Source organism: Anabas testudineus, chromosome 22, assembly GCF_900324465.2.
Source record: "Anabas testudineus chromosome 22, fAnaTes1.2, whole genome shotgun sequence".
Classification (NCBI taxonomy): domain Eukaryota; kingdom Metazoa; phylum Chordata; class Actinopteri; order Anabantiformes; family Anabantidae; genus Anabas; species Anabas testudineus.
The window spans coordinates 12,039,564-12,057,545 of record NC_046630.1 but is presented as its reverse complement, the minus strand read 5'-3'; the positions used below and the strand labels follow the sequence as shown (position 1 = coordinate 12,057,545).

The following is a 17,982-nucleotide window of genomic DNA, read 5'->3' as shown; positions in this document are numbered from 1 at the left end:
AGTAAGGTCAAGGAGGAGGCTTTTCCCAGCTGCTAGACCACACTGATGCACACACCTCTTTACTCAGCCACCCAAGTGTGTGTGTGTGTGTGTGTGTGTGTGTGTGTAGGTCATTTCTAAAGCCTGTTTTGTCTTTTATGTGATAACAACAGACAGTGTTTATCCTCCAGGAAGCCATGTTTGCCATGTGTACTTGTAAGGAAGAGGTTTTTGCAGTGAGAAATTAAACCCCTGAGCTCATCAGCCAGGTTCCTGGTCTTCTTTCAAAAGACTAATCTCAAACAGACCCCTGGTTCTTGTCTTGCTTTTATCGAGGCACTCCACTGACTTACTCCGGTTTGTTATAAACCGCAAATTGCTTTGATAAATACAATTATGCAATTTGGATGTTTGAGGATTAAAGGTCATTCTTATTTTGACTCAGGCTCCACTTACAGCACTAGCTCTGAAACTTTGAACCACAGAAGTTATAGACGCCTGTCCACCGATGAAGACAGTGAGATGCAGTTAAAATCTTTATTAGCACGTGGAATTTGCTTCATTTGTTTTGACGTCGCAAACTTCAGTCAGTGATGAAAACCACAAAAAGCTTTATTATTTATTATATTTAAATCAATTGCCTTTTCTCCATAAAGTGTGTTTGTGTGATCATAAGTTAAAAGCTAAATTTAATACAGAATCCAATCACTGCGTATGACGTAACCCGTTCCACTTTGTACACTGTACTCCATTATAACATTGCCACATTGTTTATTAATTCCTCATGTGTATTTACAAAATGAAACAACCAACAACTGAACCATAAAATAGCTAAAAAAAAAAAAAAAAATCAAGGCCAGTGTGACAAGTTGAAGACAAATATAGTTTTTGTGTTTATTCAGGTTTAAATGATTAGTATTCAAAAAGAGAAGCATAAATGGTAAAAAAAAAGACATGAACTTGTCCTTCTTGTGTTTTTGTTCTTTTTTTTGTTAAATATTACACAAAATAAATAAATTTAAAGAAGAAAAACATGATAGTGTTAGACCTGCTGCTGCTTTCATATATTCTTTCACTTGTGCCTTTTTATTCTATCCTGCCTTTCTCCATTTCGTCAGTCAGTTCTTCCTTCTGTTTGTACGTCCTCATCTTCTCCACTTTGCTCTTGCACACACTTTTGCCTTCTTCATTTCTTCCCAGACAAGATCTTTCCACAGCATAAATCTAGGGATGCGAGTTACTAAATTACCTTTTTGGCACAGAAGTATTTTCTTTTTCATAATTTCTACAGTGCCAATGTACTTTATAACTTAAACTTTATAACAGAAAATAATATATACATTGTATAGCAATATATTTTATTTCTTTCTTTAAAAATAGAAATGTCTTTGTCCAACAGAGATAGATGTCTATGTTTCCATTCTTTTCCTCAGTGCATCATTTAGATCCCGTTCAGATCTGTCCAATGGAGCCGTCACTGTAACTCAGAACAGGTCGGGTACCCTGCAGTCTGCAGAGCTCTCCTGTCGCTGATATGTCCAATCATCGTGGTTGTACCACAATGGGCAGGAAGTGAGTGGCTGTGTTTTTCCTCCGTGTCTTCTTCCCCTTCATCGGCTTTCCATTGGCGTTCAGTCCCACAAACATATGCTTCTTCTTGTTGCGCCACTCTGCTGAAGCATAGGTGTTGTACTTGTTCTCTTCGATGCGTTCGATCAGGCGACAGTCTGGACCAAAGTCCCTCTGTAGGGGATGGACAAGGAGTGTAATTGTCAGATATCAAATCACAGCAGTGAGCCCATAAAGAGAATAGATCTCTGCCTTTAAATAAAAAGAGCTTCATTACAGCAAACCGTGTGATTAAATTACATAAATGTTTTATACTGATATAGTTTTTTCCCACTCTTACTGTGGGACTCTCATTAAAATCTCAGTTTCTATGTTAACAGTGTAAAATATATGAATCATTTGTTACAAGAAACCTGATTGATTTTTATGCTTACTAATGTTACTAAATTAGTTCCTCTGGACCTTGTGTGAGCACAGCAACAACATGCTGCTATTTAACGTCTTGTGACAACATAGATCAACAAATTCATCAGCCGTTGCTTAAGAGCAGTCCCCAGTGTAATCAAGGCCAATTGTAAAAACTGGACATGGAATTCAAATAGTTGTAGATGTTGTTGATGATGGCATGTGCAACATTACCGCAGTGACCACCCACTGTTAAATGAAGAGAAAATGATCTAGGAGGCTAACATTTGTCAGTTTACTGGAAGCTGCCCTAGTGCTTAGGGCTAGCGTCGCTTAAACAGCCAGTTAACTCGATTCAGTTGATATTCACAAGCAAAAATGTACTTGCCCTGCACACACACACGCACAACATAACTCAGTCTCTCTCTCTCTCTCAATCTGGCCACAGCTGTTCAAATTGGTTCCAGAAGTAAAACTGAATGTTCCCAAAGCAAAATGAGAATATTTTACAGACAGTGGGCAGCTTTTTAACTAACGCTGGTGCTCGGTGCAACCAAACTGCGTGTGTATACTGGCTGCCTTTCAATTACAATGATTAGTATTGGCGGATATTATAATTAGTGGGCCTTTAGAAACTCTAATCAGAGTTAACATCAAATTATGGTAATGAATGGCAATAAATCATCAAAATAATGTTACTCTGATTTTTATTGAGTAACTTACTGGTAATCTTTTTTTTTAGAATTAGAGATTAATACATTAATATAGACCACACAGCAAAACCTCTATGTTTGTGTTTTCTATGCGAGTCCTCGTCATGGAAGACACTGACGACAATCATAATCCATCGTGTCACTTACATGGATTAATCTGGTGATATAACGAAACAATGATTTCATTTGATTACCACCGGATAAAGAAGTCACTGTCTAAACCCATCAAGTGTAATTGAATGCCAGCCCTTCACCACCTTGCTACTATGGCTTGTGTTGCACTGAGCAGAAGACGTCATGGGAATTCAGTTTCAGGCCATGCAACAGAATGCCTCTTTTTCTTTCTTTCCTACCGTGTGTCATTTCATCTGCGTTGTGGCTCCAGAGAGACACGCTGAAAGTTTGGGTCTTTTCAGAGCAAGGAAAAGAGGTCGAAAGGGACGGAGAGAATGAGATGAAGAAAAGGTGGGAGAGGGAGAAATGAGGGCTGCTTTCCCCCAGAGGGACTGAAGCAGAATAGAGAAACTGAAGGATTGTGTTTCCTGGTTCTGAATGGAGTCAGAGAACAGAGGTAGGTAGCAGGGAGGAGAGCTCGCATTGACTAACCGCGGTCTTGAAGCCTTGTCCATTGTTTTAAAAAGCATTCAAGAAAAGTCAAAGCCACAGAGTCACCACTTCAGAGCATAAGTGTCTTCTTTTGCAAGACTTCGATTCACTTTGACGTTGTCATTCAACAGTCGGAATAACGTAAAGTAAAAGAAGGAGAATATTTCAAATGAGCAGTCGGTAGAAGAAGCAGTAATGAAACAGCTACTCACCGCTCCGTACAGCTCCCCCTTCTTGCTGATTGCCAGGTAGTAGTTACTGCTGAGGCCCCTGATGGCCACCACTCCCACGTCCACTGACTTGATCTCCAAAATACCTGGCGCACAGGGACAGATAAACCAATAGGTCAAACCTTTGTGTGAATCAGTTCCCCCAATACTGTTTAATTCACATACAAAAGAATAAAGAGCATTGCAAGAGATGGCTGTTTTTCATTTTTAATGCCCACGACAGTCTTCCAGCACCTGCTGGCCACGCAGCATATCCTTTGAATTTGTTTATTCTTTGAAAATCTTCTACAAAATATAGATGTGGTGATGTAGACCTGTGTCAATTAATGTTTCAGCACCCAAATGGACATCCTCAAATTGCTTGCAAAAGTTGTCAATCAAAAGATAGAATGATAGATAAATTGATAATTGTGTTTATTAATTTCAAAATGATTAAATGGTCAATTCTACAAGCAGAAAACCTTCAGCTTGCAACCTAGTTGTTTGTTTCTTTTATCACTGGGTTGACAGATCCCATCACCACTAATCCAGAAGTTTACGACCTTTACTGCTTCATGCACTGTTGATAAAAAACATGGCTCGTTGTTTTAGAGATTGTGGGATCTGAGGTATGATAAGGTATAATGAAGTTATAGTTCTGTGCATTGCTCTTAACTTGGTTCTGCACTTTAGTAAAACAGCTTAAAAATACTTGAAGAGAAACCTGCAGTTTTCTCCTCACAAGTGAACCCCAGTCTTGTCTCTTCCTTTTTTTTTTCTTTGCTGTGACAGTCAGACCTCAGACCGGCCTCTTGCCCCCTGTTCATTTGCTGGTTAGCTCGTGGGCTGCATGCCCTGGGACCGAGGTGTAAGCCAGGAAAAAACATTTCTCCGTTCTATGTTTGTTTTTCTGACCAGGGGAACTCAGGCAGGCAGGCACACGGACAGGATGGAGAGAGGCTTTCTGGCTGCCAGATTGGCAAGAGGTCAAGACGCCCGTATCGGTTTTCAAGCCTGAACCAATTACTAGTTTAAGCTGTGGTCACCGGCCCTTTCTTCTCTTATCCTAAAGTCAGTTACACCAAGCTGTAAAACTATCAGGGATTTGAGAGGATTAGCTAAAAGGGCCAGTAGGAAGTGGGACCTGGTACATGGTGAGAAGTGAAGTATGAAACTGACAGTGAACCAGAGTATTTTTAGAGGAGATCGCTGCCTTTCTTTGGCTTTTCTTAGAGTTTCCTGTTTGAGTAATGAGTAATGCACACCCTCTATGCCAAAAGCAGACAAGTGGATAAGGTATGCCAAAAAAGACTGACGATGAAAATCCACAATTCATTATAGTTTTGATCTGTGATTTCTGTCTAGACTGTGGCAGGAAGGTAGTAAATGAAACACTGAATAGGATAAGCAAGGAAACGGCAAACACAGTATGAGACAAAGGGTTAAAGATCGAGCAAATGACTCCCGCTTTGTTCTTTTAAGGTGCGTATCGCAAATAAATTATACCTGGCTTTAACAGATGCCCTTTTCCTGTCCTCCAGCTCTCTCATCCTCAGAGATTTGCAACATCCTGCAGCCCTGGTGTGATTTTTATGATGGTCAGAGAGAAAGGGGGGGATGGCGGGTTGGGGGGGGTTGAGGAGCCATTGTGTAGCTACAGATGGAGGGGATCTGCCCACTGACTGACTGTTTTACGGCTGTCATTCCTAATTCTGGACATCCACAGTGTTGAGATATACTGGGTTTCTTTCTTGCTTGTTCTCTGTCACTGCATTTACACACAGCAGAGAACATTTTGCAGTTGGACATATTAAAAGGTCATAAAAATTAATTTGATATTTCGGACTGACGGGTTACTCTTGGATTTGTGTTGTTGTTTCGCTAGTTTTTGGCCTTTTCCTTTTTTCTTTTTTTTTTTTTTTATGTAATTTCCTGAGTATACTGGCATTAATCCATCCCCACATTTCCCAAATTTGGTCCATAAAAGCTTGCTATAGCTCATGAACTTCAAGAAGATTTTCATAGCTCACAGTGCATAATTTTGCCGTGTTAAGTCCATTACTCACACAGACATGTACCACAACACGACACGGATCTATCAGGTTCAAAATGTTCCCTCTCGCTGCTCCACAGCTGACGTTTCAGAGCTGTAATCCGTCAAAATAAGATCTGTCCGTGCTGCGCTAACGGCCGGTCCACCTGTTCAAACCCTTTTCCCTCCTCCTGTTTGATGTGGTTTGTCAAAAACCGTAAGCACAGGCCTCATTTAGGGGCCTCTTTATTAGTTACTCGAAGTAACCCATCTGCCTGTGAGTTAAAAGTCCAAGCTGCAACAAAAGGCTTCGATTAAAGCAGCAGAGCTTATGACTAGAAGATGGAGAAAAACAGACCCGAGCTTAACCCATACTGTAAGGACAAAGGTATGGGTATTTTCCACTATCAACATGTTTTAATAAATTACCAAGGGCAAACACCTGTGTCTAACAGAGCTACACTTTAACTTTCATAAAAACAAGCCGAGAGGGATTTAACCAGCCAAATTAAACAGAACAAATACACACAGTCAGGCCTTTTAACATTTAGGAACGGTTTATTAATCTTTACCACGTTTAATAGCTTTTGTGGCCAAATCTTAGCTCCACTGTGACTCAAATCCATAATGTAATACAGAAATCTGCCTTTAAGAGCTCATTGCACAACAGACAGTGAGCTGATTGCTGAAACTTTATATCAGCTTTGATTTTAGGCTTTTGTGATCTGTTGATTATAAATAGTGGTTTTAATATTGGTTGATGTTGATGCAAAATAATAAATCAACCTCACCATCCAGATTTCAGTCCAAACAAAGTGCAGACTTTACAGGTGAGAATTTTTGCTCTTGCATTTGCTGTCAAACCATAGTTGGAGAAAATGTTTGTTTTGAGAAAAACATGAGGGGCTGATGCAGATCTGAGGTTTATGATTCATGGTTGGTGATTTATTACTGTACATTTAATTTTCATTGTGTCCTGTAGGTTCTGCTGTGTCTACTTGAGTAAATATTTGTAATCGTTTAAAGTGTAGTTTTGTTTTTTTCATGATTTTTATTTTAATATCTGGTGCTTTTACTAGTTTATTATGCTCAAAATGATTATGTATGTAAACAGGTGGATGGAAATGCATCGTTTCTTTCTTCACCTTTACTCTCATGAATATTTTTTTCTTCCTCGTTCTGTCTTCCTCACATTACTGCTCCCTTTTCTTCATCCTCACTCTCCTTGCTCTAATCTTCACCGTTTTATTTTGGCAGACATTAGGGAGGTGTCCTCACCAGGACCTCTAAGGCCGTAGCTTCACAGCACACAGTGGTACATAGTAACAGAGGGCTTGCACCAAAAGTCTAGCTTGAATAAGTCATGTTTGCAGAAGTGAATCTGCTTGACACGAAGCTTGCTTCAGTGTTTCAAGAAATATTTGTCTTGTTTTTTTATGATATGTTTTGGTCAGGAGATGAGGGAAGACAGAAGAGGACAAGCTGCAGCAAAGGTCGCCCTGTCAGAGTTAGGGCACCTTTGCAATGACCCTTTACAGAGCTAAGTAAAGCACATTTCCAACAAGCAACTTTTGCACTGTTACGTGCGTTTATATGAATGCAGGTTGTTTTTGATCTCTGCTCTGTTTGTGTTTACTGGTTGTTTAATCTAGTAATCTATTCATATTCAGTTTTGAGGGAAATATTCACGTCTGAACAGTACACTGTGATGAGGACTGTGGCTTTGACAACATTTTTCATGTTGCCCATTTACACTACACTTCTACTGCATAAAAACATTCTTGCAGACGGAGACACATACCGGAACACACACACACACACACATGCCTGTCGACCCCGAGCCAGCCCCTTTGGAAACATGGTCAGAGAGACTCCAGCTGAACCTAAAGGTTAAGGGAGGTTGTGAAAATGTTTCCACTGTTTACCCAGGACTTTTTTTTTGAAGATTATGCTGCGGTTATTCACATTGTGACCTTGACACGGTGACCAGCTGTGAGTGGGTCTATACTGCGTGCCTGCAGCCTTGAGAGGTCTTGCTCAGTATTGTGAAATATTGTCACTTGCGGACTAGTATGTGTCATGAACTCCCCTCAGTGAGAGGAATGAGGATGATTTTGGTTCTATTATTCTATGTCCAATGCTCAGATATTTGGTTGAACCCTTGACTTTCCTGTTTGTTTTTTCTGCAGCGGCTCTCTTACTCTTTTTGGATCAGAAATATACACGTGACATCCAAAAACAAAATGCTCATGAAGCCAACGTGTCTCCATTATGTATTGTTTAAGATTTAATATCTGACTTTCATTTGAGGTCTAAACACTAAGATCATTTGTCAGTGACTGACGATTTGTTGTATTTACTGTGACACAAGAGTTTTTAAAGAAAAGCGACTCCATGCCAGTGAAACAATAAAGGATACAGGGGTTTCAGCAAGGAGAAATGGACCACCAGTGTGCTTAAATCAGATATGAACTAAAAACGTTGAACTGTTCTGCCCTGTTTGACGAATTAAAAACAAATTATTAGAAAAAAGTCTTCCTGGCTGCTGTCGTCTGTGAGGCTGCCTGTGGTTTTCACAGGATTAAACTTATTTCTTTAGCGTTACTTTTTCTTAGGGTCTGGTTGAATATTTCCAGTTCTTTATGAAGTCTGATAGAGAAAAAAGTATTTCTCGGTTGTGTAGCTTGCGTTGTTGTGTAGAGTGCTGGCGAAAAATATCGGGTTGGAGTCGAAACTGCTGTATATTGTATGTTTTGAGGAGCGTTGAGGTATTGGTTTAGACTGATGTGGTTGACAACAGTACCATCTTGTGCTAAGTGGCCACATCAAAGCCCGTCTGGCCGACAGCTTTGGACAAAGCCGAGAAAACTGAGGCCTGTTTCTGATTTTCAATATGACCAGAAATTTTAACAAATAGAATTTTTGGTCAACTAATTTCTTTTCAAAATTACTTTTTTCCTGTATTAAATTCCTGGGTTATAAATCATATTAAACAGATAATGGTGTGCTCTTTGTGCACTGTATTGTGTGTACGCTCAAATATTTTTTTCATTAGTAGCATTGTCCTATTTGATCTGCACTTGTTGTATTATTTAGCTCATTCTTGCCCTCATAATGCTTTTATTTCCTTTCCTGACATGTTCACTTACGGCTTCAGAAATACCCAAAACTGCATGCTTCTCAAGGTGAACTGGCCGGAGTACTGAGGCACTAAAAAGAAAATCAAACCCAGATTATTGCACAGTCAAACACAATGGATCACCTGAGTGAAATATCAGAGGTCGAGCCAACGGATAGCTTTAAGTTTCATCTGTGCTGCTCATCATTCCAGTCCACATAATATGAGATCATTTTACTGCATGCAGCAAGACCACAGCAGGTTAGGTCATATACATTTAACAGCAGCTGCGAGAAACCCAACAGAAATGTGCTGTGATGTTAATGGTGATTTGTTCAAGAGGAGAAAAAAAAAAAACCCCAACCTAACCACCTGAGATATTGTAATTCCTTTAACTCGGTTGACTTTGTAACATGATAAAGTGCCAAAGCTGCCAGTTTCTGTCAAAACATTTCACAGGCCCGACACACCAGGAGTTATGTTTTCAGGCAAAGTGCTCTGACGGTTGTATGCATTTCACACATTTTTCATTTACAGTTCAGCTGCCAGTGTGATGTTTCCCAACTGTTGCGGTTTGAGTTGTTGGCAACGAACATTCAGCCTTAGAAAGCTCGATATTTTACACCACAAATATTATGCATGGACGTGCACAAAAATGATTCCGTTTGTCACACATACATTTTTCTTTCTTTGTATTGTTCATGCTTTCTTTGTCTCTCCTTGCTAATGTGTCTACCGATATGTTCATGCACGTACACACACACACACACACACACACACACACACACATAGTAATTAGTTGGCATTCCTGGCTGTTCTGTTCAAACAGCCAGCCTGTCCAGATGCCTCTCTGGACTCAACTCTGAGCTCTCAGCTCCACCTTTGATGACTCCATTAAGAGCCTCACTTTCGTGAATGTGTGTGTGCGTGTGTGTTTGGTGGGGGGCTTTTCCTGAAGCACATGGTGTCTATATTGCAGCAGCGCTGGATGTTATCTGTCACAGATGCTATTCTTCACCTCCCACGGCTTTACTGGCCATTAACTGTGCTTGTTCACATGCACAAGGCTAACACTAAGTGACACTTTGAGTATTAGGCTTCCAGCAGCCCTGTTCAGGTAGAGAAGATCTGATAAAAGTTTGCAATAATACAGTAAATGGTCATTAGTTTTTAGATGTAAATAAATCGACGTTGGTCAGTTAAAAGTTTAAAAAGAAAAATGTCTGTTGTCTTCATATGTTGTTGTGGTTTTTAGTTTTCTCTTCAAAACCCAAAAATATTCCATTTGCAATTATATAAAACCCATAAAGCCGGTACATCTATGGAGATGAGTGTGTTGCTGACACAATAAACACTGCATTTTACACTTACTCTAAATGATCACTGTTTACTCCAAAGGGGTTTGTTTTTCCATTTGATGTCAAATGTACTGACTTGTTATTGAGACAACAACAAACTGTTGGATCATTGTTACGATTTCACTGGAATTGGTCAAAATTTATGCTGTACATGTTATATATATTCTAGACATGTTAGACCCCAGGAATATGATTCTGTACTCCCAGGCGTGTCCACAACTTTTATTTTAATCTGTTTATCCCATACTGGTTATGTGAATATGATTATTGACACCAAACCTTTTTTAGAAATCTTTATTACTGCAAACTAGTTATACAGCCTACAGGAGTATCTCCCAGTGTTTTCTAGAGTAATCTGCAAGAACTCTCCACAATAAATGATGAAAAGGTCGTCCATTAAAACTGAAAAGTCCAGGTTGGCAGTCTTTACATGTAATAATCAGTTCTTGATGCGTGCAGCCATTTTCTCTTCGGAGAGCCGGAGCAGTCCAAACCAGCGGCGGCTCTTACAAAAATGTGACTTACTGCTGAAAGACCTTTGTTTAAGGTGCTGCTCAACTGCTACAAGAATCTGGCTCTTATTTCACTTTTGTTGTAACTGACACAATAATGGACAGGAGAGAGAATATTTTAAGCGGCGATGACAAGAAACCTATAAATGGCAACAGAGATGTGGGACAGGCTGTGTCGTTGTCCACTGATCCTCCACAAAAACAGAGTTTTTAAAGGAAATAATAAAAGAAGTGTCTTTAGTGTTTTCATGGAAACTGTGCATGGTTCTGATCATTGTCAGCACTGTGAGTGTTTTCCAAAACACACACATGCTCTGTCAGTGACCCTGTATGGGTAGTAATCAGGTCAAAGGGCACTCTTACATCTGGACCTCTGGCCTTTCACGGTCACCCTGTGCGTCATAGTGTGTATGAGAGAAAATGGTGCTGCTGAAGAGGGCAGGGAGACGCAAGGCGTTGCATAACTAACATTAGATCCACTCCAAAGGAAAAGAAACGATAATCTTTGCCAACAAACCGCTGCATTTGACTAAATTCTTACTTTTTTAGTTACTGAGATCAAATCGATTTTGGAATCAAGATGGCAGCTGTTATGTTTTACAAAGCGATTTATTCTCCATTTTATTACTGCACGTTGACCAACACTGAACTGTATCGTCGCAGTCGTGCCAAAGAAAACTGAGCACTGACACATACCCTGACACGATACAGGACAGAACATTTATTGCAAGTGATATTGGAGCCTTTGTAAAGGCTCCTGACACTTTCTAATATTTATAAAGATGCCAAGTTGTAAATTTGTAAGGCGGAGAACTTCAGGAATGCTTACTCCATTGCATCATCTGTTTTACAGTGTAACCAGCACTTCATCACATGTATGCTTTCTCCGTGCAGAGACTCTGTTTTCCTGGTACTGGGGTTATGTTTTGTCCTAAACGGGTCATTAATAGGTGTCAGAGATGTTTGTATGTATGTAATAACCTATGTGAAGTGCAGTTAAACTTCCAGTAAATGGCTTGGTGGTTAATCCGTAAAAGTTTTCCTGCTTTATTTAATGCTCTGGCTTAGTTTCATTATCCATTAAGTTATGTCTAAATTGACACGGCAAAGCTGTCGGCTGCAGTAAAATAATATTGTATAATAATATAATAATAATATATCTTATGTAAAATAATCAATATTATGTAATGTTTCTGCAGGACATACATGGTGTTTGTTCCCTAGCTTCCAGTAACAGGAGTCATTAATCACAGCTGACATGATTTGATCCAGACTCCAGGAGCAAGTTTAGATATTAACAAAACATAATCATGAAGAGCGTTGTTAAGAATTTTAATGCAGGCTGATTTGAGCGTATTAGATATTATAAGATGATTAAGTAAAAGAGCCTGACAAATTTCACTCATCACCCTGTCTGGCGTCCACGATTTCTTTTTAACAGCCCATTAGTAGAAGCTCCTGCTCATCTCAACCGTAAGCTAAATTAATGATGAGGCAGTCTGAGAGATGCTCACAGTGAGCGAATGCAGCAGGGACTGTGTAGGTAGTATATGTTTATGGTATGTTTTCAGTGTATAGCTGAATGTAATTGTTGATGTTTAATGTGTCTCTGACAGCTTTAGGAGAACTTGATGATAGGTTCAGTATTTCCTCAACAAGCTTTTGCGGTGACGTTTGCACACCGCTGTTATTTATAACTGTTGGAGGAGGAGAGTCCATGAACATGTCAACGTAGCTTTGAATGCAACGCAACACTGACACTAACCTCTAGTGCATCCTGTACCTCCCCATAACTCTCTTTTATTGGCCACACCGTTACCTTTTCCCATGAGAACCCTAAATGCTCATCGTGGGCAGAGAAACTGAGAGAGCGAGGCAGGTAAATGGAGATTTCTAGAAACAAGATGGGGGAAAAGTGCGTGAATGTCAATGCATAAATGAGTGTAATTTCTAAAAATACTAATTATGTCCCTGTGTTTTTGTTTGGTTTTGTGTTAACTTTGCTATGTTGATGAATGCAGAGAAGAGAGTGCGGTTTCTTGTTGTTTGAAGACCTTATTCAGACATTTGTCATGCTACTGGTTAGGACATTTCTTGTGCTTTTGCTTTTTATAATGTGGAATTTAACCACACTGTCTCACCAAGTAATGTTTAGTGTCTTCCTGTTTGTTTTTACAAATTTAGTATGTCGATGTGCCTCAATTTGTCCTGTTTTCTGATTGTTTCTAAACCTTTTTAAATATGTTTTAAAAGCAGCTACATTAGGTAGTGAGCGATGGCAAAGTAACAAAAGTAACAGAACAGCGAAAAGTGATGCAGCATGTGTAGTGTTGACCTTCCCATTAACAAAGCTTCCTGACTCGGGTCAATAGGTAGAGGTCAAACCAGAAAGGGCTGACCTGTCTAATTAGCCTGGGCATGGAAAAACCTTTACTAAACCAGAATAATGTCCCATGTAGTAGATAATCCATAAATTGTGGTACATTAGATTCATTTCAGTCGGGCTGTTTGTCAGCTTGGATTAATGTTAACAATGAAGTTGTGTGGCAGCTTTTACAATGTGGCCACAGGCAGCATCAAAGCTCCAACTGTAGTCACGTTGGCACCACTCAGTGCTAATTGAGCCACAGCACACCCAACCACAAGTCTGTGGTCCAGCTGCAAACACACGTCCATTTGTTTCATTGCTTTATTTGTTTGTTTGTAAACAAGATCTGACAGCCTGTGGACAACAACGGGGAGGAAAACAAGGACAGCTTTGTTGCTTATGGTCAGAGTGAGGATCAATGCCGATCACGTGACAGCCAGGCAGCATTTCCATGCTCAAGCCGAGAGTGGCCTCATTTAGGAGGCGTTAGGAGGTGAGATGGTTGTACATGAAGACCGACAGACAAACACTGACGCGCGCTGAGCAAACGTGTACAGGAAATGTGAACCCTGAGTGATGTACTGTGCTTAAGTTTTTGACACAAGGATTAGAAAGGCCGGGTTGTGGAGGGAGAGCCCCGACCTCGGAACTGGACCTAAAACTTCCTTATCACCTCTGACACCTTCTAATGACAGTCATCTGCAATCTGACCCCCTGAACATTACCAGACTACTAGATGATGATAACCACACTAACCACTGCCTCCTCACGAGTTTCCTAAAGAAATGGTCAATTTTTGACTTGGGTTAAGCTTCTAGTTCCGACACACTCAATACACTTCCTTGTGAAGGTACAGTACATTAAATAGCATGTTACATATACAGTACGAGCTGGATGTGCATTATCTTAAAAAGAGCCATGTGTTTCTAATAAATGCAAAGGCCAGAAACCTGCATGAAAGAACTAATTTGCCCAAAGGTCTGTGTGCAGCTTTGAAGCAGTTATTTTGATTAAACCTACACAGTATAAATGAACAGTGTTATAATCTGCAGCACGTAAAAATAAGCAAAAAGCACATTGACAACGTAGATTTGCACAGACACACGGCCGCACGGGGAATCAGAGCAGGAAGGATCAAGCACATAAAAACAGGAGATGTAGTGTGTGATACCGGGTTCTGACTAAGGGGATGAGAATGTAGTTACATTGTGATGTTTTTTTTTTTTTTTTAAGGGGACGATTTGTTTTGACTTTAGGGCACATGCAAAATAGCAGGAGGCATGGCATTAGCATAATCATACAATCTGCAGGCATACAGTAAAGTTCAGTGGTGTCTCTCGTAGGTATCGCTAAATGAAATGCTTCGTACACTAAGTATACTGTGCTGGTCTTAATGATTTGGCTAATTTTAAGAAAACTATCTATTGTTACCAAAAACAAGTAGCTGCTGAAATTGATGGATTGTGCCTTTAATGCCATGACCTGATGCCATTATAGTTGGTGACACGTTGCACCCTAATGGTGGGGCTTTTTATGTGGATGTGTGCAAGAGTGTGTGTGTGTGTGTGTGTGTGTGTCAGAGAACTGGAGGCAAGGGGAGGGAGGAAGAAACGCTAATTGAAATTCCTTCAGCCATGTCTGGCAGAGACCTGGTGTCGGAGTGGCACACACACACATTCACACACACACATGCACACGCACACACACACACACACATATTCACACTGGCCCTGGCCCTAATAAAAGTGGGCTTTGCCATATGGAGGCCATGTGCAAGACTGGCCTCTCTGTGCTCAAGCATGTGTGTGCGCTCGTGTGCCCTCAGCAGGAGAGGCTTGTACAGCACCACAGACCCACAGACAGATGCATACAAACCTATGCCATGTGTGAGAAGGTGTGCGAGTGATAAAGATCCATTTATGAAGCTTACATTCCCAGACACACATGCTTGACATGCTGTGACAGATTCAAACACATACATTAGACGTGATGCAGTGAGAACCTGGAGCACGATATTAAGGAAAGTAGCTTGTGTTTTAAACGTCGCCTATCTAATTCAGTGAACTGGCAGGAACGTTCTGCACAGGTAAATGCGGGACTAAAGCTCTGTTCTCCCTCAACATCTACTGTCATTGTGGCCTCAGGCAGTGCCGCTATTCTGCGCTGCTCACAGGCCAGAGCGCTGTGGCAGTCCTGGAGAACTTCCAGATGTGTTTAACAAGAAGATAAAGATGTGGACTACACAAAGATAACAGCTGACTTTCTGTTCTGCATCAGTCGTAAATGATTATGATGATCTTTACAAGCCCTTAAAAGTGCTCATATTTGCAAGGATACAGATTGAGTTCTTCAAGGTTTTTATGCGACCATATAGCAGTACAGTTTGGTTTTTGAAAAATAACACTACTTTTGGCACAATTTCACTGCTATGCATGTACTTATCATTCACTTATCATTCATCTTATGAGATTTGATTGAATTTGTGCATTTTGTAATGAGCTGGACTCTTTGCTCCTTTAAAAACACACACAGTTAAAGAACCATATACTGTAGGTGCCCTAATAGAGGTACCAGTGGTACCAGACTAAAGAGCATATGTGCTAAGTGACCCTTCTTAGAATAAATACAGGTTAAAATCGTATTTAAATCATAATTTAAAATCGCTAGACAAAGGAGCAGGACTTGTGTAACCGTATGCTTAGCATATGCCCACCACTATTAAGTACTTGTCTTTCTCCCCAGGGCTTTGGTAATAGCTGTGTTTTAGATATTTCCTCAAAGAGGAAGAACGTTCTCTGGGCAATTTCTAATTGGTTCCAGTGGATCATCTTTTTTATCTGCCTGGCTTACTCATTTTGTTTTCTTCTTTCCCACTCTCCTACTGTCATGCTCTCTTTTCCCAAATTCTGTAGCCTGGCAAATGTGCCTGCCTCTACACATGGCGAAAAGGCTGAAATGCTCTGCCATCACCTGTCTTAAATGTTTTGCCCAGAGACCGGAATCAGAAGCATGACTTTTTCACAGATGGACATTAAAAAATCATAGTTTTCTCACTGACATATGGGCATAAAGATAAACCTTTGAAGTGGATTTTGCATTCAGCTGCTGTTTATCACTGTTTATTGCAAGTAAAAAAAACTCCAAGAGGAAACAGTGACTCAGTATCCAGTAAAAGCTTACTTTATAATTCCCATAACTTGGTGTTTACATGCTTAATTCTTCTAAATATGCAAGAAACTAATGAAACACTTTCACAATGTAAGAAAAGTTACTCACTGTATGGATCATCCTCACTTTTGGTGCCGTTAACTTTTCCTTTCTTGTCAATGCGAAGGAAGAATTTCTGGTAGGAGAACAGTTTCCTCCTGCGCACATCTCCTTGTAGGTGATTGTAGCTGCTCCGCACGTGGCGCCCAACGGCCGTCGCTGAGGACGATGATACATTTGTCGCCCTTGGCAACCTCGCAGAGGATGCGTGCACCGGTGCGGGTGAAGAGGAAGGCGGAGGGTGTGAGATGAAGAAGTGTGGAGGAGTCCCTCCGGGTTCATTGTGGTTCTTTTCAGAGTCTGATGGTGATGATAAAGCGGACGGAGGTGCGGACAGGGAAGGTCCAATCAGGAGAAGCAGGAGAACAAAGATGAGGGAGAGAAGGAATGAAGGAGGTCTGCAGCAGGGGCAGCAGGAGAACCAGGCGACCGGTGCACCTTGTGTCACTGTCCATCTACACATGGTAGTGGAGCTAGGAGAGCTGTGGAGGTGCTCAGGGACTGGGGCATGCTGAGCTGGGTGCAGGGAGAGGGGACGAGAGTGGGAGAAACTCCCCCGACTGACCAACTACACCTCCTCTGTCTGGGGGGGGACCCACAACCTCACCGGGACTGTGGTGTGAAAACCTGGCGGACAGCTGGGGCGAAGACTGACAAGCTGCAGTGGATGTGGTCGCTGATTCTTGGTAGCAGATGTAGAGCTATCGTAATATTAATGGTGACGGTGGTGGTGAAGCCGCAGTGTTGTGGTTGAGTCTGCCGTATTCCCCAGTGGTGTTTATTCCTCCGAACCACCGTCAACATCCATAACTCAGATCACCTCACAATGGGAACAACTGGGGGCTTGCCTCAAAGACCTCTTGCCTTCGTCTCCCAAGATGCCAAGACTTTGCTACTTGTTGAACACACACACACACACACACACACACACACACACACTCCAAATTATTTTTTTAACACCCAAACACACACACTGTGTTCACTTCATTCATATATCGTTCTAAAATCTACTCCTCACACAAACCCCACAAACCAATCTCCAGTCCAGAGCAGTGGATAGCAGGAAGGCAGAGAAGGACTGGATGGAAGATGTCAAAGTGAATAAATAAAGAAAAGCCGATTAATGCTGCTTCTCATAAAATGTCCCCTTGAATCCATGAAGGCAGGCCACAAAAAGAGTCAGAATCCAGACATTCTTCCTTTCTTCTGTGTTTCTCTGGTTTTGTCTGAGCTGGTTTGAAGTTACTTGAGTGTGTAACTGAACTCGGGAGCTCTCGTCTTTCTGCCCTCTCTTGTTGAGTGTCTGTCAATGAGCTGAGCTCCCTATCTCTCCTCTGCCTCTCGGAGTCTGAGCACTGGAGCAGCGCGTTGCCTCTTTTCTTCCCTCCTGTGTGGCTCCCTCTCTTTTGGCCCCCTCCCTCTTTCCTTTGCCTCTCCCTCCCTCCCGTCTCTATCAGCGGTGCGCTCTCTGGTTATCTGGAGTTTCTCCGAGGTGACTGAGTCTTGTCTTTCCTTTCACCTTATTTATCTGCTGCAGTTTCCCAGATGTCATCTCTTAGTGTAATTGGATGTCTGTGAAAACCACTTGGCTTTGAAGAGCTCTGTGCATTTATGTGTGCATGTGTGTGTGTGCATGTGTGTGTGTGTGTGTGTGCTTGTGCGCAGGGGGGATCTGTCCCACCCCATTTCTCTTCCCCTCCTTCTCCTACTCCCCTGTTTCTGTCTCCTCCCCTTCCCAAACCAAACCCCACCAGTTCAGCAGAGCAAGTCCAAAAGAAGGAAAGAAAGCCTTTCCTTCAGACCTCTCTCCTTTTTCAGTGCTGTTTGATAAATTTGTCTTCTTGAT

The 17,982-nt window shown here is 41.2% G+C and overlaps 1 protein-coding gene across 1 annotated transcript; it reads right to left on the bottom strand.

Moving 5' to 3' along the window:
* Nucleotides 1-584: 584 nt before the first annotated feature.
* On the bottom strand, nt 585-17,540 carry fgf10a (fibroblast growth factor 10a). Its single transcript, XM_026340413.1, has 3 exons — nt 16,146-17,540; nt 3,485-3,588; nt 585-1,722 (listed from the first exon to the last, which is right to left on the bottom strand). The coding sequence occupies exons 1-3, from the start codon at nt 16,597-16,599 to the stop codon at nt 1,522-1,524; spliced, it is 759 nt and encodes a 252-aa protein (XP_026196198.1). The 5' UTR covers nt 16,600-17,540; the 3' UTR covers nt 585-1,521.
* Between the last annotated feature and the right edge of the window lie 442 nt (nt 17,541-17,982).

Coding starts and splice junctions, on each gene's coding strand:
- fgf10a (XM_026340413.1), bottom strand. CDS start 16,599: ATGTGTAGATGGACAGTGACACAAGGTGCACCGGTCGCCTGGTTCTCC. Junction 3,589..16,145: donor AAGTGAGGATGATCCATACA/GTGAGTAACTTT, acceptor CCTGTGCGCCAG/GTATTTTGGAGATCAAGTCA. Junction 1,723..3,484: donor AGGGGGAGCTGTACGGAGCG/GTGAGTAGCTGT, acceptor CATCCCCTACAG/AGGGACTTTGGTCCAGACTG.